This window comes from Brassica oleracea, chromosome C5 (genome assembly GCF_000695525.1).
Source record: "Brassica oleracea var. oleracea cultivar TO1000 chromosome C5, BOL, whole genome shotgun sequence".
In the NCBI taxonomy this organism is placed as follows: Eukaryota; Viridiplantae; Streptophyta; class Magnoliopsida; order Brassicales; family Brassicaceae; genus Brassica; species Brassica oleracea.
The window spans coordinates 17,414,990-17,438,651 of record NC_027752.1 but is presented as its reverse complement, the minus strand read 5'-3'; the positions used below and the strand labels follow the sequence as shown (position 1 = coordinate 17,438,651).

At 34.9% G+C, this 23,662-nt stretch overlaps 2 protein-coding genes across 2 annotated transcripts; both read right to left on the bottom strand.

The window, feature by feature from the left end:
- Window positions 1-3,406: 3,406 nt before the first annotated feature.
- Window positions 3,407-5,471, bottom strand: LOC106344662 (pumilio homolog 15-like). The gene is made up of 5 exons (XM_013783992.1): window positions 4,606-5,471; window positions 4,357-4,519; window positions 4,116-4,279; window positions 3,783-4,032; window positions 3,407-3,708 (listed from the first exon to the last, which is right to left on the bottom strand). Exons 1-5 carry the CDS (start codon window positions 5,469-5,471, stop codon window positions 3,601-3,603), a joined length of 1,551 nt encoding a protein of 516 aa, XP_013639446.1. The 3' UTR covers window positions 3,407-3,600.
- A 12,364-nt stretch (window positions 5,472-17,835) lies between these two features.
- Window positions 17,836-20,985, bottom strand: LOC106343370 (glucose-1-phosphate adenylyltransferase large subunit 2, chloroplastic). The gene is given in 13 exon segments (XM_013782550.1): window positions 17,836-18,060; window positions 18,150-18,210; window positions 18,300-18,511; window positions 18,595-18,681; window positions 18,758-18,838; window positions 18,923-19,108; window positions 19,191-19,284; window positions 19,368-19,423; window positions 19,494-19,577; window positions 19,665-19,757; window positions 19,832-20,119; window positions 20,756-20,831; window positions 20,833-20,985. Coding segments are annotated over 13 exon segments (1,545 nt in total). The 5' UTR covers window positions 20,958-20,985; the 3' UTR covers window positions 17,836-17,958.
- Between the last annotated feature and the right edge of the window lie 2,677 nt (window positions 20,986-23,662).

Here is a 23,662-nt window from a genome sequence, read left to right as displayed (position 1 = left end):
GATTTATGTTCTTCTTGACATATGTTTTGCATTTGTCTAGGTTTCAAACTTTTTTCAATTACTGTTGATCAGCTCAGCATCCATTGATAGATTTATACTTCTTCAACTAATTTTAAACTCCTTCAAAAAAGTAAGTCTTATTTTGTTGTCAAAAAAAAAAAGTAAGTCTTATTCATAATCGACATCAGACTAACTTATTAACATTGATAGACTTATACTTATGTATATTTGGTGATAACTGCATCAGACTACAACCATGTTACTCAATTTACTTTTAAAAAAAGAACATAAAACGATAGTAAAAATAACTGAAATATAATACATACTAAATTTGACGTGCAGATATGTGTTTATTTTTAAAATAATATTGAAACTATAAAGTAAATATATATATATATATATATATATATATATATAATATCAAATTTTAAGTATATAATGTGCGGATATATGTATATTTTTAAAATAATATTGAAACTATAAAGTATATATATATATATATATATATATATATATATATAATATCAAATTTTAAGTATATAATATTATTTTGAAAATTTCATATTTGTTAAAATTTGTTCTTGATGAAATTGTACTAATCATATATTAATTATTTATTTTGTTTATTTCTTTAAAAATATAACATCATATTAATAGTTTAATTTTAAAATTAATTACTGATATATATATGTATATATATGTTAAACAATAAAAAAATAATAGCATAATGGAAATATATTTATATGTATATTTTATTAATATTCATATATTTTCTTAGGAATGATATTGTTTTTTGTTTATGTTAGGAAAATATCACATATGAGTAAATTTAGGATATTTAGGTAAGTTTCTAATCTAATCTATTAGTTTAAGGTTCTATTTTTATCTATCATTAACAAGTCATAGTAAGACCATTTAGAGAATTAGTTAAAATGATATATTTGATTATTTACATTAATAATAAACTAACTATAAATTTGAATTTATTATTTTTAGTTATAACAAAAAATTTTGAGAAAGAATCTAACAAAATTTTATTTAAATTTTTTAATATTTTTTTAAAATAACATATTAATTAATTTCGTAATTAGTAATATATTATTTTTTTAAATCAATGTTAACTCTAATTTTATTATAAAATAAGAAAATAGTAATTATATACTTTTTTTATAAATTCTATGATTATATTATGAATTATTTAAAAATGGAAGTGTTATATGAATTAAATATGACAAAATTATATTAAATATGACAAAATTATTTTAAATAAATAAATTCTATAATTATTTAAAATGTTTCATTTAATTAAATTATCACTTATCATTAAAATGAGTTAAAATTCGTAAACTATATAATATTTTTATACAAAAATAAATTTATTAACATAGGTTAACCTTTTATATCTATAACTATATATTATCTTTTATTTATATCAACAAAATATAATAGTATATAATAACATTTAGTTCATATAATATTTTTAAAATATGGTATTAGAAAACTATGAAGTTTTAGTAATTTATTTAAAATATTAATGACAAATCCAATTTTAATGATAAATTATTATTTATTTTAATTATAAAGAATATGTTGAGAAAATTTTAGAAAATATTACCAAAAATTCAAATATTTTTTTATTAAATAATGTATTAATGTAATAACAAAAACAAATTCATAATTCATGTAATCTTCTAAACTCAAAAATAGTAGTGTATTTTTCAATGTTTTCTTGAAAAAAATAAAATTTTGAAAATTAATATTCAAACTCAAAATGATAATATTTCAAATTTTACAAAAGATAAAATTATAGATAATAAAGAATAACTTTTTGAAATGAACCACGAAAAAAAAACTATACAGGTTGAAAAAATTAAAGTAATCTAATATTTTGAAATCTTGATGAAAAATGAAAATAAAAATTAATATTATAATATCCAAAATTATCATGTACCAGTAAAAGTTTCTAAAATAATATGATAGGTGATACTATGTACAAAATTTACTAAAATAATAGGACTATATTATTTAAACAAAACAATGTGTCTACTTATAAAATTCCGTAAAATACTAAAATAATATATGTTAAAGTATATTTTCTAAAACACAACATGTAAATATAAATTATCTTAAAAATATTTATTTTCTATAATATAAATAAACTTTAAGATGTATTATAGCAAAATGTATAAATTAAAGAAAATGCATATTTTTAAGGAGGTTATTTATTTGAGTGTTTCATATTGTTATTTTATTGTACCTAACTCGAAATTATATTAGTAAGTAATAAAAATTAATAATAAAGTAAAATGTACTAAACAAATCACTATATATTAATAACGCCGAATAATAAATATAAATAATAATATTATAGAGTTACACAATATATAATATTAAAATAAAAATTATATATTTTAAAAATTATAATAATATCAAATACATTTATAAAATGAAAAAATATCCGCACAAACGTACGGGTTAAAATCTAGTTCTATTTTGAAACTGTATCCTATTATATAAAATGGACTGGATTACTAGTTGACAATGAATAATAATCTAGGCTTTGTTTCTTAATCATTTATACACATTACTGATCTCCTTCTTCATAAGCTTTTTACTTAAAGTCTTAAACCATTAAACAGCACCCATTTTTCTGTCTACTGAACCCTGCATGCAATGTCTTAATTGTGGGCCTATAGATAAGTCTTCAAATATGAGTTCAGAAGGTGGAAAGCAATCCATTGACAAGCAAGGGACATTGAACCAAATTTTATCAAGCACCCATGCTTGTTTCATCGTGTGTTCATAGTGTTATGTCCCGTTGACATATCTCCAAACCTTAAAAGTGTAGCCCACAGATCTACCAGAATGAGCTATCACGATACCTTCCACGAAATTATAGTCTTCAAGGTATGAACTGATGGTCGTCTCCCAGTAAACTGCTTAGGTGTGTGCCGCCTCCACACAAGATTCCCATCACAACCCGCTAGGACCTTGCTCCCAAGGAACAAGCCTGTGCCACATGTAGTTATATTATACTTTATATAAAAGCAGCATAAATTAGGAACCAATTAGCCTTAAGGAACACGAAAGGCATGATCTTAGAGATGAAAATTAAAGTCAGAAAAAAGCAATTGAGTATGATGAACCTGTGCATTCTAATGTATACTTATGATCCTGTGGCTTTTATTTAAAAACATGATTTTGTTGCGCAAGCTAAAACAAAGGAATGCCAGAAGCTAGGGCAGGTCCTCTTCCTAAATTCATAAAGCTCTTCGGCCACAGAGTTAAATAAATGAGATCACCAGCTTTAAGTTCATATTACAAATAAAAAAAATATAAAAATTAACATAAGACAAATGAGATTTTACTCAAAGAAAGTAGTCAACATAGACTCTTGGACCTAAAAGCACGTTTGACGATTGAAGAGATAAGAGACTCTAGCTATTGAGATTTGAGACCTACAACACATACCTAAAAACCATTTAATAATAAAAAGACAATCAACAATATCGAGTCAACGTCTAAATGAAAAATGAAAAAAACACCAACATGAATAACTAATCGTGCGTGGTTCTCATCTAATTCCACAAACATGCCCTCTTATGTCCAAAGATTAAGTTTTTCAAGTATTTTTCTCCCGTATCTATTGCACCTCAACAACGGATGATTCCTGTTGATATGGTACAACAATTCACTTCGCATATCACTCTGCAAGACAAAGTAAACAAATAAGCTAATGATTTCACATAAAATGGATCTAAAAGCATGTTTATTTTCGTTACCTGAGATACAACCCATGCAGTCTGAATTACATAGTTTCCGAAAGGATTTACAAGAAGTGAAACAATGTCAGTAAGCAGCTCGTTGATGATCATCCTCGAGTTGAATTGTCTACTTTCTAAACATTTTTGCACCGCATGACTTCCATACTTGTCACAAGAGAGTTGCACGTAATTCCCACTGAGATATCTTGACAGGGCTGCTGCCACTTGAAAATTTTCCAATTCCAACACATACTGGACCACATAGTTTCTGAGAAATGGAAAAATATATTTCATGCAAGAATAAGATATAAATTGATTAATGCTTAATCATGTTAGTTGTATAATACATACCCATAGCGATCCACACATAGATTCATAGAATTAGCGATTATCTCTCTAATCAAAGGCTCCCTTATTTCTTGACGGGATTTTCCAATGCATTGTTGAAGTAGACAAGAACCATAATGATCAATTGCAACTTGATAACAGTTTTGAACAATCATTTGAAGAAGTCCCTATAAAACAATCGGAGATCACATAAATTGTCATTACTTACATTGAAGTTTATTTTTTAGAAATGAGAGATACTTACATTGGTTTGTGAAGGAGAAAAATGGCTGAAGCAAAACATAATCACATCATTTGCATTAGTGCTCTTGCTCAGAAGTAATGCAGCATGGCATATAGTTACCATGAAGTGGGATATTTGCTCTTCTGAACTAAGACATCGGATCAAATCTTGTATTGCACGCGTTCTGTGATCTCCAAAAGAAAATACAAATCAGTTAAGTCGGATTATATCAAATGAACTACATACATTATATAAAAAAGAAGTGTATACCCATGCAAATCGCCACAAATTCTCACAAACTGATTAGGTTGTTGGATGACAATTTCCAAAACCCGAGTGATTTGTTCATTTGTGCATTTCTCCATGAGCTTTTGAAAGACATGATGGCCAAAAGGGTCAGTCATCAGCTCACAAACATGTGATATCAGCTCATCAAATATCTTATCAATAGTGTCTCTTGAACCTTCCGCAATCAAGTTTTGCAACTCGACAGAATCCACACGGTTTTTAGCACGAGACATTGTGTTATCCTTAGCCCTAGAGTTATTCATATTGAATAGATCATGGGTTCGAGGTACATAACCGTGTGAATAACTCCAAGGGCTTTGATTACCAGAATTATGATTATTACTTTGAGAAAAAGAAACCTCACAGTGGTCAAAATACGGAGAACGAACCGACATACCACTATTGCCACGCCCATAAGAACCATAATTAGATGACTTATAAGCATCATACCCATTAACAAGATTATCCTTCTTAAACCACATCCTCTCCAGATTAATCTGTTCTTGTTCAGTTTGAGACTGAAAATACGAAGGGTTAAAGTATTCATTGATACCTCGATCTCCACCATTCAAAGGAAATTGATTGCTTCGACGTTGATCACGTAGCGGCTGTTGGCGAGGGTTTGAATCAGAGACACCCAATCTTCTAAAGTCAGATTCAAGGGTTCGCAAATCTGACAAAGGAGCAAACTGTGAAGATCCGGTTCCACGTGAGTAATGATCATCCAAGGAGCCATACATATTCTCGTAAGCTTTGAGTCTTTCACGTAGAAGCTGTTGAGACGGAGACGGCGGCAAGGCTTCCTCCGGATTCGCGTCTCCATCTCTTCGGTTTTGGTTAGTCGTCATAGCAGACACAAAGGAGAGAATAAGAGGTTAAAAAAGGAAGAGAAATCCAAATGTAACGACCTAAGTCAACAAAGATTTTGTACTTATTTTCTGGATTTATCAGTAAGGAACTTTAATAAATAAAATGGGAAAGATATTAATGAAAGATTTAGAGAATATGTTGAATATCCAGAGAAAGCGTGGGAAGGAAAATAAGGGTGATTAATTCAGTTACTTTAAAAAGGCCTCCATATCACATTCTAATTACACGTTTAATTTTTGCTTAAAGGGATCAAGGGTACTAATAAAATTAACATTATAAATTGTTGGTTAGAAACTATTTGATACCGTTTTCACACCAAACGTCATAGGCTTTGATCATATATCTTCATACTTAGAACTTACCCGAAGCCTACCAAGAGCTATGCATACGAACAAGAGAAAGATGCGAATAAAGAAAGGGAACATAAGCAGCTATGGACTCACTTATTAGAGGAGTTAATGTAAACATCGTATTGAATATATAAAGATCTCTGTATATATGTTAACTTTCCTTTATTATCATTAGGGTAAACGTGAGACATGTATGTGTATATAAACTGTTTCTCATGAATAAGAAAGGCACGCCATTCTCTTCACTGTTTGACATGGTATCAGAGCGATCCTAGAAGAAATAACGAGAGAGAAGAACTTAGTGTTTTGAGAGAAGATAACAATGGCAGAAACGGGATCAGAGAATCAACAGCTCGCAGAAGGCAGCGGTAAACAAAGACTCGCGGAAGGCGGTAACAGTTCAGGGGGAGATAAAGCAAGGTTGTCACCGTTTTATCTCCATCCATCAGATGGACCAGGAAATCTCATTACCTCGGTTCAACTGAAAGGAGAAAACTATGAAGATTGGGTGAAACATGTGCGGAATGCCTTGAGAACAAAGAGAAAGTTAGGATTCATTGATGGAACTTAGAAGAAACCAGAAACAGAGGAGGAGATAGAGCAGTGGGAGGTTGTCAATTCTATGCTGGTGGCATGGATAATGAACACCATTGAACCCACACTGAGAACTTCAATTTCTATGGTGGATGAAGCTCAAGAGTTATGGGAAGATTTGAAACTGCAGTTCTCAGCAGGGAATGGACCGCGAATCAGTGAACTTCGAGCTGATATCGCAAACTGTCGTCAGAATGGAGATTCAGTGACAGTGTATTTCGGAAGACTAAAGAAGATGTGGGATGAATTGGCTGTCTACAAACCAATCAGGAGCTGTAGCTGTGGTGAGATAGCTAAGGCGTTGGAGGAAGATCAGAATGAGGAGAGAACTAACACGTTTCTCAACGGACTGGATAGTGCAAGGTTTGGGACAGTGCGTTCGACAATCACTAGCATTGAACCACTTCCGAAGCTTACACAAGTGTATCAGCGAATCATACGTGAGGAGAGACAACAGTCTATGACTAGGAACAAAGACACCCCCACCGAAGCGGTAGGATTTGCAGTGAACGCGGGAAGATCAGTGCATTATCGTGAGAAAGATACTACCTGCACTTATTATGGTAAGATTGGCCATGCCAAGTCTGATTGCTTCCAACTCAATGGATACCCATAACATTGGGGTGAGAGAGGTCGTGACTTTAATGACAGAGGAAGAGAAAGGTTCGGAAGAGGTGGCCGTTACAGCCGTGGTGGTGGAACACCTGGTCGAGGAGGAGGAAGAGGATCATACGTAAGAGGAAACACATCACAAGTAACACAAGCTGCTGTAACAGCTGCTGCAGTTCAGGGGACAAAGAAGGAAGGAGAGTATGATCGCCAGTCCCTACCTCAGCTGAGCGACGGCCAGTGGACATCACTTTTGAGCTTTCTGTCTTCTCAGAAAGCAGAACCAAACGAGAAACTGAATGGTAAGACGGAATATGGAGATTTTATTATCGATTCGGGTGCGTCACACCACATGACAGGGAATCTTGATTACTTGTGCAATGTAACTGATATCCCACTGTGCATGATTGGCTTACCCAATGGAGATAATACAGTAGCCACTAAACAAGGAGACTTATGTTTAGGTAGCGAGTTGTGGCTACGTGGAGTGTTATTTTCACAGGAGCTAAATTGCTCACTGATCTCTGTTGCAAAATTTCTGAAAGTTTGCAAGGGTTCTATTACATTTACTGATGAGTTATGCGTGTTGCAGGACCGTACTATGAAGACGGTGATTGGAGCGGGTGAGGAGTGTGGGGGAGTCTACATGTTCAGAGGAGTGATCGGCACGAAGATACATGAGGTCGTGAGCTTGGATTCATGGGAGTTATGACATCGTCGTATGGGTCATCCTTCTAGTTGTGTTATTTCTTATTTATCAAGTCAGTTGAATGTTGGACGTCAAATGAGTCCTGAAATTGTTTGCGATATTTGTTTAAGGGCAAAACAAACCCGTGATTCTTTTCATGATAGTCATAATAAAGCTGCTGGAATTTTTGATTTGATACATTGTGATATTTGGGGTGCTTATTGAACTCTATCAACCTCTGGTGCGGCTTATTTTTTTGACAATTGTAGATGACTATTCAAGGGCAGTATGGGTTTATCTGTTGCTTGAAAAGCGAGAAGTAGCGACAAGTTTAAAGGAATTCTTCAAAATGGTGGAACGTCAATTCGGAAAAAAGATTAAAGTGGTACAAAGTGACAATGGAGGCGAATTTATGTGCATGAAAACTTATTTTACCTCAGAGGGAATCTTGCATCAGACGTCGTGTGTCTACAGTCCTCTACAGAATGGACGTGTAGAGAGAAAACACAGACATATATTATATGTTGCGCGTTCTCTAATGTTTGAAGCTGGGGCTCCGCTAAGGTTCTGGGGGGAGTGTGTCCTTACTGCATGTCATCTGATTAATAGGACACCAACAGAGATTCTCAATGGGAAGACACCATTCGAGATGCTATATGGAGTTTCACCAGATTTTAGCTCCCTAAGAGTCTTTGGTTCCTTGTGTTTTGCTCGAAAAGTTATGCGAGATAAAGACAAATTTGGAGAGAGGAGTATAAGATGCATCTTTATGGGTTATCCGTATGGCCAGAAAGGGTGGAGAGTCTATGATATCGAAAAGAAGAAACTATTTGTATCAAGATATATAGTTTTTCAAGAAACTGTGTTCCCTTTTCTCGCAAGCAAGCGATTAGAAACACAAGTGTTAGGCAGTACATCGCAGCCGCAAGGAGACTACAGTGATAAATTTCGTCCATGAATTGAGTGGAAATTCAACTCAGCCATAAGACGTAGAGAGTGACGATGTGCAATATCATGAGCCTGAGATGCAGGAAGATAGTACAATGATGCATGAGGAAAATACAGATCACACTGTGGTGGCCGAGATTGTACATGAGGAGGAGACAGATCACTGAGGAAATACCACTGGGAAGATGACATAGAGAGCGTACGCAGTCCACAAGACTTCAGGATTATGTCTTATACACAACTCATTGTCATGAAGACCCCCCACTACTCTCATCAACTTCATCATCGTCCTCTCACCAAGGTATGGTCCGGTATCCCATTTCAAATTATGTAAACTGTGATAAGTTCTCTCCTTCCCACAGATTGTTTCTTGCGGCGATTATGGAAGTCTGTGAACCAACTTCATTTCGATAGGCAATGAAGGATGAAAGGTGGAGAAGAGCTGTGAAAGGAGAAGTTACAGCTCTTGAAGCAAATCATACATGGGATGTTGTAGAACTACCACCTGATAAAAAGGCTATTGGGTGTCGTTGGGTGTTCACTATAAAGTATAAAGCCAATGGTGAGGTTGAACGATTTAAGGCGAGGTTAGTGGCATATGGAAACCGGCAGGAGGAAGGCCTGGATTATGATGAAACATTTTCTCTTGTCGTGAAAATGACAGCGGTACGAATGTTTCTTAAAGTTGCTGTTGTTAAAGGATGGGAGATTCACCAGATGGATGTACACAATGCCTTCCTACATGGGGATCTCGAAGAAGAAGTGTATATGAAGTTGCCTCCAGGATTTGAATCAAAAGACAAGTCCAAAGTTTGTAGACTAAGAAAATCATTATATGGTCTCCGTCAATCTCCAAGGTGCTGTTTTTCTAAGCTCACTGCAGCCCTTCGAGGGTATGGTTTTGTTCAGAACAAGAAAGATTATTCACTGTTTATTTTGGCACGTGGAGATATGAGACTCTATGTTCTGATTCATGTGGATTATTTATTGATTGGAGGAAATGATCCTGAAGCCATTACAAAGTTCAAAGGATATCTCAACAAGTGTTTTCACATGAAGGATTTGTGTCTCTTGAAATATTTTTTGGGCATCAAAGTGTCGAGATCAAGGGAAGGGTTTTACTTGTCGCAAAGGAAGTATGTGTTAGATCTTGTTAAGGAGTGTGGACTGCTAGCTGGTAAACCAGTAACCACGCCAATGGAGCAGAATCACCAACTCGCCAAGAATGAAGAAGATTTCTTCCAAGATCCAGAAAGATATAGAAGACTCGTTGGTAAGTTGGTGTATCTCACACACACTCGACCGGAGCTGGCTTATGCTGTACATATGCTGGCGCAGTTTATGCAGAATCCTCGTACGAAGCATTGGGACACAGTGATTAGAGTGGTGAGATATCTAAAAGGATGTCCGGGTCAAGCACTACAAGAAAACTGCTTGATACCGATGGACAAATCCGTCATAATCTCGTCGGGAAAGTAGCATACCGATGGAATACCGACGAAATATGTCCGTCGGTATCATCTCGTCGGTATACTGATATTCGTCGGCAATTCGTCGGCAAAATACCGACGAACACATATCGTCGGTAAATACCGACGAACATATTCCGTCGGTTTTTTTCTAAATTTTCCGACGAAACATATCCGTCGGTTTTTTCAGAAAATTCCGACGAATTCTCTTCGTCGGTATTCTCTATAAATACCGACGATATGTGTTCGTCGGTATTTTGCCGACGAATTGCCGACGAATATCAGTATACCGACGAGATGATACCGACGGACATATTTCGTCGGTATTCCATCGGTATGCTACTTTCCCGACGAGATTATGACGGATTTGTCCATCGGTATCAAGCAGTTTTCTTGTAGTGTCAAAAGATTCTATTTTTATTTTACAACAAGTATCTTTTATTTATGAAAGTTGAAAATTAACTTTATTTAGTTTTACTTTTTATAAGATTTTCATACAATTATTACTTTGTTTAAATTAAAGTTTCATTATAAGATTGTTCAGTAAATAAAAAGTGTGATTTTATGTTTATAAAAACTGTATTTTCCTATAAAAATAATTGTTTTTGTTATAATTATAAAAGTTTAAAAGTTGAAAGACTGTTTTGAAAATTAAAAAATATGCCTCTAATAATAGAGATATGCTATTTTGTTCATCTATTTATAGAGAGAAAAATAGCAATTTCTATTTTAGAAATGGATATAGCAATGAATTGAAGCACTTTTTCTTCAGTTATAGTATTTGGAGATGAATATATCAATGAGTTAGAGATGCTCTAAGAATGAGAGTTTAGTCTACGGTAATATCAACGTATATGTAGCCAGATAAGATTCACAATCCCGGAACAAATTCATCATTCTTTATATAGAAACAATATTTAAAATATAGTTATGTATGGTTAGATTACTGAGTAATCGACTTATATAAGGTTTTTAGATTGGTGGATGTAAAAATATAATGTGTTCTGCTAAACATAAAATTAACTCTCTGACAAATAACGATACACTGGATTAATTTTGTGTTCTGCTAAACATAAAATTAACGTTCAAACAAATAGCATGGTTATACTTGATTGGGAAACAACTAACTATTTAAATACAACTTGAAGGTTAATATATAAATTAGCATGGTTATACTTTCGTTTAGAAATACCAATTATAAGTTAATATGACTATATTTTGATTTATACGGATATTTTACATATTAACTGATATTTAATTTTAAATTTACCGGTTATTTAACTAGTTGATGGTATATACAAACATGGTTAAAGTATAGTCATGTATAATTACTTTATTGACTAATCGGCTTATATGTGGTGTATATATTTCTGAATGTAAAAAATGATGTGATCGACTAAACATAAAATTAATTCTCTAACCGATCATAATACATATGATTAAATTTGTGTCCGGCTAAACATGGAATAAGAAGATTAACTTCAAGATATTAGGATTCATGAAGAACAGATAAACTTGTTTTTGTGGGGGAAGAACATCTAATTGGTAAATGAAACATATAGGGGAAGCTAAGAGTTTTGTTTCGTTGAAGTAAAACATAAAAACTGAAATATGTAATGGGAGGAGAGAGATATCGATATATACACGTATAAATACAGTTTGTATACACCAAATTGATATGTTCTGACTTGTCCAATCACAACACACTATGCACAAAAAGCTTATGATCAGAAAGACATATGTGCTCGTAGGTTTTAAAGGGGATTATGGGCAGTCTTGCCATTATGAAAAGATAACAATAAAAGTTTCATGTGCGCAAATATCAAGATTATTAGTGTACTAGTTGTATTCTTATATTTTATTCTCTAATGAATTCAAAAAAAAAAATTGATTCATTTGATAGAGTTGTAAAATTGAGTAGTTTTTTATTGTTTATTCATACTCCATTTTTACCTTATTTTTGGAATAAATTATCGAGTGGAGAATAAGATGTTCTATTTTTTTTTTCACACTAAAGATGATTATATTAACATCAACACCAAGTTACAGACCGGTGATTACATGCAATCCCGTTATACAAGTCCGGCGGATTAGACTTACATCCCCGGAAATAGAAGCCCACACGAGGAAGACAATATTAGACATCAAACTAGACTGAGAGATAACTACAGCACAAGCTAACATCTAGAAACATCAAGAACAATAAAAAACAGATTCAGAAGGGAGATAGAACCGATTGCATGTAGACTTGAGAACCTTTGAGAGACAGATAGATGGAGACAAACTTGATCAAACCATCGAGCCTACAAACCTCCTATAGTGAATGGCCCAAACAATTGATAAACCAAAGCAGCAAGATCCGGGACACTACAAGAAAACACGTCGAATTCCGACGGAGGTTCCGACGGACTTCAATGTCGTCGGACGTTTGTGACGGATTTCCGACCAATTTCTGACGAAAACCAAAAATTTGAAGTCGTCGGAATTCCGTCGGCCATTTCCGACGGAATTCTGACGAAACATGGCTTGTCGGAATTTTTCGACGACTTTTCGACGACATTCCGATAAATCATGTAACCGTTGTAGTCGTCAGAAATTCGTCGGAATATACCAACGAACTTCCGACGACATTCCGATAAACAGATATAGCCGTTACCGTCGTCGGTATTCCGTCGGAATTTTCCGACAAATTTCCGACGAACCATGTGACCATTGCCGACAAATATATATGACCGTTGTATAGCCGTTTGAGATTGGAAAATACCGACGGTATTCCGACGGACTGCTTTACATCCGTCGGAATTTCGTCGGAAAGTCGTCGGATGACCGTAAGCAATTTCCTATAAATACAACCCCTCCTCATTCAACTCATTCACACTTCATTTTCTCTTCATTCTCTTTAGTCATAACAATTCCGTGAAAATCATGTCTTCAGAAGTTTATTATCGTTCGTGGATGGATAAACCTCATTTGGATCCCAACACCAATTTGCTTACGAAAGAATACGTTCAAGGGATTGGAGAATTCATGAGGCTTGTTGAATCATAACGGCTAAATTAACGTCCTAAGACAATACATCTCATGTCGGTAATTTAAACGGATACTAACGGCTACATAATCCGTCGGTATTTCGTCGGGAAGTGCAACGGCTGCAAATTCGTCGGTTTTCAGTCGGGAAGTATAACGGCTGTTCAATCCGTCGGTATTCCGTCGGAAAAACCGACGGAATTATGACCGAATTCTTTCATGGTCGGTATGCCGTCGGTATTTCGTCGGTAAGTGTCAATTTTTTGCAACGGTCATATATTTGTCAGTTTTTTGTCGGTTTTCTGTCGGGATCGTATGACGAAATACCGACGAATGTATTCTGTCAGGATTTTCCGACGCAGTTCCGACGAATTTACCGAAATATATTTCCGACAAGTTTTCGTCGGAATTCCGTTGGAAAATCCTGACAGATTTTTTTCGGTCGGTTTTTCCGTCAGTATTGTCCGTGTTTTCTTGTAGTGAAGGCATCTTCTTGAGTGCAGAATCTGATTTACAAATCAAAGCTTACTGTGATTCGGATTGGAACGCATGTCCGTTGACTAGAAGATCAATAAATGGATTTATCGTGATGTTAGGAGATTCACCTATTGCTTGGAAGACGAAAAAAAAGACGTTGTGTCATTGAGTTCTGCAGAGGCAGAGTACAGATCGATGAGTTTCACTACAAAGGAGCTTAAATGTACGAAGGAACTCTTATCTGGTTTTGGAATATCCCATGATCAGGCAATGCGCATGTTCTGTGATAACAAAGCAGCTTTGTATATTGCTGCTAATCCGGTGTTCCATGAACGACGAAGCATATTGAGTCGGATTGTCACTTCATTCAGGATGAAATTGTGAAAGGCTTTCTTGCTACATCTCATCTGTGTACTACAGAGCAACTTGCAGATATCTTTACAAAGGCACTAGGATCGTCACAGTTCACGTATCTTAGGCGCAAGTTGGGCATTCGAGATCTTCATGCTCCAACTTGAGGGGGAGTATTAGAGGAGTTAATGTAAACATCGTATTGTATCATACGAATATATGAAGATCTCTATATATATGTTAACTTTCCTTTATTATCATTAGGGTAAACGTGAGACATGTATGTGTATATAAACTGTTTCTCATGAATAAGAAAGGCACGCCATTCTCTTCACTGTTTGACATCACTTACGTAATGATTTAGTGGTTCTAAGTTGGAATGCATGACGACCAATTTCCACTGCGAGTGGTTCATAAAGTTTTGTGATGCTGACCTTCACTCGCCATTACTCTTTAGTTAGTTTTACATGCCAATGAACTCAGACGAGACAACATTGCAAGTTGGTAGTGAGATTTTAGGGGATTGTAAACAACTTAGTAAAAGTTTCAAAAAAAAATTTAAACAGTTTTGGAGGTCTATGTCTGTAAATTTTTTCAAAAAAAATTGAGAGGTATAGGCCAATGTTTCACTTGGTTATGTCTTTGACCGGTCCTTGCGAGAGTGGTTCAAGTTTGTTCTTCCCTGAAAGAGCTGGTACTAGCGAAGCTATTTTCTCAGAAATTAAATATATTAGAAAAAAACCAATATAGGGTTCCTAAGAGAATAGGAACTAACTCTGACACATGTACCAGCTTGAAACTTGTTTTGAAAACCAGACGACCAAGTTGAGCATGGTAAGACAGTTTGATTGTAAAAAGACCAGAGTACACAACAGGTTGGAGTTTTTTTTTTGGGGCTAGAAACTGCGAATATGTGCATGTCATGTTCCATGTGACTGACAAACAGAAAGAAATGTAGTAATAGAAGCAAGAACAAACAAAAATAAGAAAGAAACTTTAAAACATTATGGTGGACACTAACAAAAGACTAAACTTACTCAAAGCTGAGTCTTTCTTTGTTTATGTATAACGATTTTTGCGGGGCAGAAAGTGTGACGTTCCTAGGCGTTCAAACCGTCGTATTAGTTGTTCCAGATTGGCCAACACGAAACTGAAACGAAGAAACAGCGATTGCGGGGTCTGATTATATTCATTAAAAGTTTGAAACGAGACATTTACCTAAAAGGACACTTTATGAGTTTACTTTTCTCTATAAGACACAATGCTACTTTGACACACTTTACTTTGTCAGCTGTTTTTATTGGGACGGAAATGACCTTGCTTTTTGGTAAGGAGAAGAATGATTGGTTTAAGAAAGCAACCGTAAGAAATCTAGGTTCTTTGTAGTTACAATTAATGATAAAATAATAAAACAAAAAGTTATAGATCGTGTACGTCGGATAATTTTAGTGAAAGCAGATCCAACAGCTGGAAGAAAGCATGCCTTATGGGGTGTAATTAATGGATTGTGAAGCTCGAGAAAGTAGATACAAAATTTTATTGGTCACTATTGCAAATTATGATGCATAAAATTTTATATTTATGCGTAAAACACATTATGATTTTTTCACTTGTACATTTTGATATCCATAATGTATATATTTCTTGTTAAATTTATATATATATATATATATATATGGATGGTGCAGTCGTGGATGTGAGATATGTGGATTTGTGGACGAGGTTTCATGGACGAATTCTCATGGACAAGGTTTTTAATTTTACAAGAGGTTTCGTAGACGAAGCTTCGTGGACGAGGTCTTGTGGATGAAGTCTTTGTGGATGAGTTTTACTGGGTTAAGTTTTAGGATATTGTGTGGACGAGGTTTTGTGGATGAGGTTTTATAAAACCAATAATATATTTTGAACTAAAAAATCTTGACAGTTATTGAACCAAACAAATGCATTTTGAGAAAGTAATAACTCAACCACATGTGTATATAAATATGATTGAATTGTATTTAATTGACAAATAATCACACATTCAAATCCGTTACAAAACATTGTCATGACGATTAGATATATAAAAAGTTTGTGAATGAGATTCTGTGAACGAGATTTCATGGATGAAGTTGTAGATAGTATTACACATGAGACTTAGGGTCGGTGAACACCAAAATCTCATATATTAGTTAAATTTCCAGATTAACGAAACAATAATCTGAAATCTTACTTATTTAAGAGTTTGTAGTCAATTTAAGAAGATTTATATACAAATTTGAGAGTTTTAGATCAAAATTAGAACATGGACAAAGTTAGAGGATCAAATGTGCAACTAAGTTAAAGTTGACCATTGTTGTTTTTCAACCGAGCTTTTGATCTGCAACCAAAGGGGGCTGCAATACAGTGATTCCCACAGTGAAGGAAGAGTTGTTCATGGCTGTGGATTCGTGGACATTTTGATAGGTTGCTCGATTTGGGGATTTAGAGAATCTTAGAAGAAGAGACTAATCGAAACAACCAGGATTTAGGAAGTTTCATGTTTCCCAATTCTGGATCGAGAGCAAGATAGAAAAAAAAAGAGAAAGGGATTAAGGTTCATCGAGAATGGGAGATACAATTTCAAATTTGGGAATAGAATCTATTGTTTTAAAAAATACATAAAAGAGGAGAGTTGGTCTCGTTGGTTTCAAGAAAATGAATTAATTTTCTTAAAAAAATAAAGACAAATGGATTAGTGGCTGGTTCAGTTTCTAGTCGGTTATCTCTAGTTAGAGAATGTAACCAAACCTATTACCACACAAGTTAAAGGGCTTATTGGACAATATAACACGAGAAAGTGTTCTATATACCCAATGTGTCTCTTAGGGTAATTGTAAACTTGAAATGCGTCTCCTAGAGTATTTTTTTCTAGAAAGTTTGCTATATATTAGACATAAATCATTGAGATTATTTAGAAGTTTCGCAAATAATAAAACAATCTTGGTATAAAATATGTTTTGGCGATATGATACATTTACAGGAACATCTACTAGGTATCTATATTATTAAAACTGAAATACTTTTTGGTACTGTTTGAAAACTTAGATAATAGATTAAATGAAAATTGTTTGGAAATAAGGATAGCAGATTAAATATTTTATTTTATTTACATATTTAGTCACTGTATTTTTTTCTCATCTACATATTCTGTCGTTTGGAAACTTGGATAGCAGATTAAATGAGAATTGTTTGGAAACACGGATAGCATATTAAATATTTCTTTTTATTTACACATTTAGCTATTGCATTTCTTTCTTATTTACAAATCTGTCACTTCACTTAAAATCAAAAAATTAAATTAATTACAATGAATTGTTATTTCTTTTTGCTGAAAATAAAAACACAAATTGTAATATATAGTATATATTAATCTGCTACAATACAATTTTCAAGAAAACCAAATATCATAAAATTAATAATAATTCATAAAAACCTACCGTAAAAAATTAAATCATTTTAAATAAATAAACAAAAAAAATCAATACGTTAATATATGAATATTACAATTACGTCAAATTGCATCAAGTTATAAAATTATAAATATAATATTACGTACAGATAAAAAATTATTATCAAACATCTATATTATAATATAATATATTCTACTCTAAATATATTTTACAAAACATAAAAATATAAATGGACATTTTATAAAATCAATGGTTTATAAATTTACATTGAACGCAAGTTAAATTCAACATCCGCGCGGGGGCACGGATCAAGATCTAGTTGATGTTATAGTTAGAGAAAATCCAGCTTTATAACAACTTCTCCTCCATCAGAAGATCACCAAAATTTTAGTGACTTGTTGGATAATAACATATTTTAAAATGTATCTGATAACAATTTCTTAAGTTGTCCCTCTTGTTATATTAAATTATTTCAATCGAACATAGCGTCCGTCTCTCGTTAAAAAGTCATGGGTTTTAGATTAAAGATGCAAACCATCTCTAATGGTAGCGTTCTTCAACACAACGGTTATGCCTGATCTTATATAAAACCCTTCCACTTGCCTATCTCCTTCTTCCACACCCTGCAACACAGAGAACGTTAGATAATTGAGAAAAAAAGTCCATCGAATATTATTAACAAAAGATTTATGAGAAGAAGATATATATATACATCTGCATTCGCTATGAACACGTTCTTCCCGATCTTGGCGTTCTTGTCAATTATACAGTTCCTGCATTTAAACAATACAACACAAGTAAGCCAATGAATGGCTACAGCAGAGCACCCTCCTTTCTTTGGAACTAGAAAAAGGTTATTTACCTGATCTTGGTGTTCTCGCCTACACCTATTGGAACTTTCCCTTCCGCCAACAGAGACGCGATTTCAGCTTCTGTCTGGTAGAAATCTGCTCCCATCATCATCGTATCCTGAAGCTCTACTCCAGACTCTACACGTGATCGTATTCCCACAATAGAGTGCTGCACACTGCACTCCCTCAAGAAACACCCATGTGAAACTATGGAGTCAAGTATCTGCAATTCAAGAAATAAGCTAGGATCGATGAATATTATAATCAACTGAAACAACGGTGTATACACAGATTCAAGAACCGTGCCCTGCATTTATCAACTTTGGTAGGTGGCAAGAACCGTGGAGATGTGAAGAAGGGCGTTTTTGGATCGTAAAACTGGAACTTAGGAGGCTGCCCAAAAACAGAGATAAAGTTAGATTTTTGACCACGTCACCAAACTGTTCTTGTAAGTAAGAATAAGAGTCACCTGTTCGGTGAGAGCTAAGTTGGCATCAAAGAATGATCCTATAGTTCCAATATCCTCCCAATAGTCATTGAACAAAAAGGCCTACCCAACAAAATAAAACAAAGGTCAGAGAGGAAGCACATAGACTGAATGATATGATATGCTAAAGACAAATGACATTGAAACCTGGACGTTGTGCTCTTTCACAGCCAAGGGGATGATCTCAGAACCAAAGTCGTTGGATGTAGGATAACTCGATCTGAGAAGCTTTAGCAAAACTTCTTTTCTAAACACATAAACTCCCATCGATGCAATGTATGGGAGCTCTGCAGCTTCTTTTGGTGGCAGACCAAGAACTGTAGTGTCAACTTGCTGAAAACAAGCAAGAAAGTTAGTTAGTTGAGTTTAACTTGCATTAGCGAACGTTTTGAGAAAAAACATAAGAAGTCATTACCATTGCCTTTAAGTCATCTCCCTTTGGTTTCTCCGAGAACTGAATGATTTGTCCAGACTCGTCAATTTTAAGCAGACCATAATCCGAAGCACGGCTGTGAGTAAAAGAACAAAAGGGATCAAATTCATCAAACAAAAGTAAGGCATGTAGACACGGTTAATGATCCTCAAGACATACCTCTCATCCATGGGAACACAAGAAACTGTGATATCAGCATTTGACTCAATGTGCTTCTGCAAAAACCAAACAATAAATGAAAAAAACGTTCACATGAAGCTGAGTGATGAGAAGGATAAAACTAACCTGCACAAAGTTCATGTAATCCATCCGATAGAGATGATCACCAGACAAGATCAAGACATGTTCCACATTCTTTGTCTTGGCATCCTAGCATAAACACACCACCAAGTTATGTTTCTCTTGCAACGACAAGAACACTAACTATGAGAATAAAAAGGAAAAAGTAATGAGTACCTCAAAGACCCATATAAACTGCCTAACAGCATCAGCAGTTCCCTGAAACCATTTCTTTCCTGCATCTCCGGAAGTTTGGGTTGCAGCAAGAACCTAACCAAGAGAAAAATCAACATGCATGAAGATAAAATTAATGTGTGGTGTGGGGAGGGGCAATGCTATCTCACCTCAACAAAACCATCACCGAAGTTGACTCCATTGCCAAAGTTGTAAGTGCGAGAAAGGTGGCGATTGAGAGAGAAAGAGTTGAACTGAGTTAAGATGAAGATCTTCCTAATACCGCTGTTGATGCAATTGCTCATTGGTATATCTATCAGCCTGTAACACCCTCCAATTGGCACCGCAGGTTTGGCTCTCTTGCTTGTAAGAGGGAACAAGCGAGTCCCAGCACCGCCACCTAGTATGATAGATGCCACATTCTTTGGGTCTGCTCTTGGAGTTCTCAACAGAGGCTCCTGAAAAATGCATTCTGTATTATATCAAAACAGCACTTGGAAGTAACAAAAAGCTACTTGGGAAGACTAGAAGCTGTAAAACTATATTTCTTATTAAATTCACCAACCAAAACATTAAAAAAAAAAAACCACAGTTTCCTTATAGACTAACAACAGCTAGAATCTGCTACATTGAGTCCTATGCTAGTTATAGTAGACCTGTAGCTAAAGTATGAGCAGCTGATGAACTTTCTCAAGCAAACGCACTGTGTCTTGGCTTATCATCAGTAATCTTAGCTTCTAAATAAGCCATACACAATAGCCACCAGCTTTGATCAGATCTAATATTCGACACTTACTCACAGCAATTCTTAACAGCAAAACTAGTCATTTTCAACACAGTCCAAATCACATTCCAGCTAAAACTAGACAGAAAATCGAAGTTATCAGATGCAGCCGTATACAAATTCACCAGTAGAGCTTCATTGTGGCCATGAACTTGAGTTCATTTCCAAGCAAAACATAAACTAAATCCACTGAATAGAGAGTTACACGTGGAGCATCATACACAGAGATTAGATAATATAAGGTTCAACATAACAAAGAGACTTCTCAATAAGTTTTCTCGTGAACAGTTGCAAATGTGTGAAAACATACATGAGACTCTTGATCAACAGATGGGGTGAGAACAGAGCGAATGAGCCTTGTCTGAATCTTCTGAGGTCCACTGTGCCTTCAGATGATTAGCCTTGACAACCTCCGCTCCCCAGAAGGAACTAACTCTTCCAGAGTCAGAAACAACCTTTCTGTTCAGACCAAAGGGACGCTGAAACTTCATGGTCGGACAGCAAGACGCCATAACAACCTAGCTTCTACCTGTGTAAGTACTATTTGAAAACTCAAAAGGTAATCGAAGGAAAAGAAGCTTAGATCAGAAACTAAAAATAGTTGAGCTTTAGAAAATACCCAGATCGAAAAATGGAAACTTTCAGACACAGAGATTCGATTGTACGGTGTTTAAAGCGAAGAGAATCGAGAAGTCGACTAGTTTAAAGTTGCTCTCAAGTGGAGTGTGATTTTTTTTAACTTTTTAGGCACAGGAGAAACGGAAAAGTGGTAAGAGATCAAAGAGAGTAACAGTGTGATCCTCGTGAATCATCTGACGACAACACCGCCAATCCCTCGGATTTTTCTTAAGCAATTAAAAAAAAATACTAGATCTTAAAGGGTTTTGAAAACTGTAACCGATTATAGGCGAAAAAAAAAATCAATATCTAAGGGTATTATTATAAATTAACACCACTGAACCTTAAACAGAAATGTCAATGTAATAAGTAAATGATAATTAAAACAAAAATTCGCAATGAGATACATTTTTCATCTAATTTTGGTATTTAAATCCTGTAAGATATGAACATAAAGACAAACAGTGGTTACTCGTACGTTTTTTCTGATCATTTTTATATTTTATAGCAAAAACTTTCAATTACAAATAACAAAAAATTTCATTGTGGATTAATAGTTTAGTAATTTATAATTTTTTTTAAAAGAATTAAGTTTTCAATATTTTTTCAAAGCTTTTATCAAAAAAAAAGTCCAAGGTAAATTTCTAAATTAAAAAAAAATATATATATATTTTATATGCTATATAGATAATATTTTCCCCGAAGAACTCTCGCTACTAGTGAATCCGGAAATTGATTAAATTGATTTTCTACTTATATGATTTTGTAATCATTTGTATCTTGTCCTAACAAAAAATTTAAACCATGGATCACAAAATTTGAATGTGAGATTTTAACAGTTTTGAAAACGGTGCCCGCTTTTCGCTGATAAAAATAGCAATATCTAAGGATATTATTGAAAATTATAACCACTGAACCTGAAACAGAAATGTCAATGCAATAAGTAAATGATAATTAAAATAAAAATTCGTATGAGATACATTTTTCATCTAATTTTGTAATTTAAATCCCGCAAGATATGAACCTAATCGCAAACAGTGGTTACGGTACATTATACTTTATAAAAGCTCTGTATAATCCTAAAATGACTTCACTATTTTTTTTGCTAAACTAGGAGGTTTTTTTTTTTTGCAGCAAACGGCTATTCTATTACTCAAACTTGAGGTGGTCTGGTAAGCCAGACCGAAATAGAACAACGAATAAAACATAAATGTCTGTGAAAAGAACGTGCATTCCTAGCTAACGAATCTGCAATCTCATTATGCGTCCTTGGAAAGTAGCTGATCTTGAAGTCCGAAAAACACAACCGAAGAGTTTGAATGATTTCTAGCTCAGTTGAGAAGTTGGGCCAAGCTTGTGGTTGTTCCATCATTGCAATCAGATCCTTGCAGTCCGTCCCAAGCCTCTGACAGGTCGAGTGTTGTATCACGCTCTCCATTGCCCATTGTAACGCTTCCAGTTCTGAGTGTAAAGCTGTCTCCCGCCTCCTCAAGTTCCTTGATCCCATGAGTTGAATCTTCCCCATTGTATCCTTCCAAACCCATCACATTCCACTATACTGAGCGGTGGAGATCCATGAAACATCCACCATACAAATATTGCCCAAGCTTAAGGCTTGTGTTTCTTCAGCAGTCTGTGCATGTGGCGGGACCGGTGCAGTGTCTCTTGCATTGTACCAAGCTTGGCACTCACTCTCTGCATATCTGACTAGTTCCAATGAGTCTCTCTGTCTATTCCTCTAAACAACTTATCGTTCCTAGCTTTCCAAATGTACCAAATTATCCAAGGATAAGGATCGCTATCATCCTGTGGCTGCAGAATACCATTCTTTCTCCAAAAAAGATAGTCCATATTAGCATAAATACTAGATACCGGAAAGATTTGAGAGCTCGACGGCGTTGATGATAGTTCCCATGCTTGTAAGGCCGGTGGGCACTCAAAGATAGCATGAGTAACAGTCTCTTCTGGCGCTCCACATCTTGGGCAATAATTATCACAACGCATATTACGGCGTACCAGATTCCTCGTCACTGCTATCTGTCCTGATATTAGTTGCCATATAAGATGACAGATCTTTTGTGGCACATTCACCTTCCAAGCAAAGGCTTGAAGTTTTGTAATACTGGGTTGTAGAACTTCTATATCCTCCTCATCTCTCATCACATTTGTAGCAACCCAATATCCTGACTTAACAGTATATTGTCCGTTCTTTGTGTAGCTCCAACAAAATGTATAACGTCGATGGGTAGAGCTTATGGCCAAACTCAGAATCATCGGGATATCCTCTTGAGCTACATAATTTTCCAGTAATCGAACATCCCACTCCTTGGAAACATGATTGATAAGACTGCTTACGGTCATCCTTGGGTTTACTACTGGGGCCCGAGTGCGAACCGGTCTAGCTGGCGTCGAAGGGATCCAAAGATCCTCTCACACATTAATTTCATACCCTGAATGCACTTTGCTTCTGATGCCCAGTCGTAATAGTTTCCTCGCAGCCATAATGCTCGTCCATACATACGATGGGGTATCTGTTGCGCCAATCCGCAACAGCGAACTCAGACGGTAATATTTTCCCCGAAGAACTCTCGCTACTAGT

Excerpts from the sequence above, each read along its gene's own strand:
- LOC106344662 (XM_013783992.1), bottom strand. The coding sequence starts at position 5,471 with ATGACGACTAACCAAAACCGAAGAGATGGAGACGCGAATCCGGAGGAA. Across the intron at positions 4,520-4,605 it reads ATTTGTGGCGATTTGCATGG|AACGCGTGCAATACAAGATT; the intron begins GTATACACTTCT and ends TGGAGATCACAG. Across the intron at positions 3,709-3,782 it reads CTGCATGGGTTGTATCTCAG|AGTGATATGCGAAGTGAATT; the intron begins GTAACGAAAATA and ends TTTGTCTTGCAG.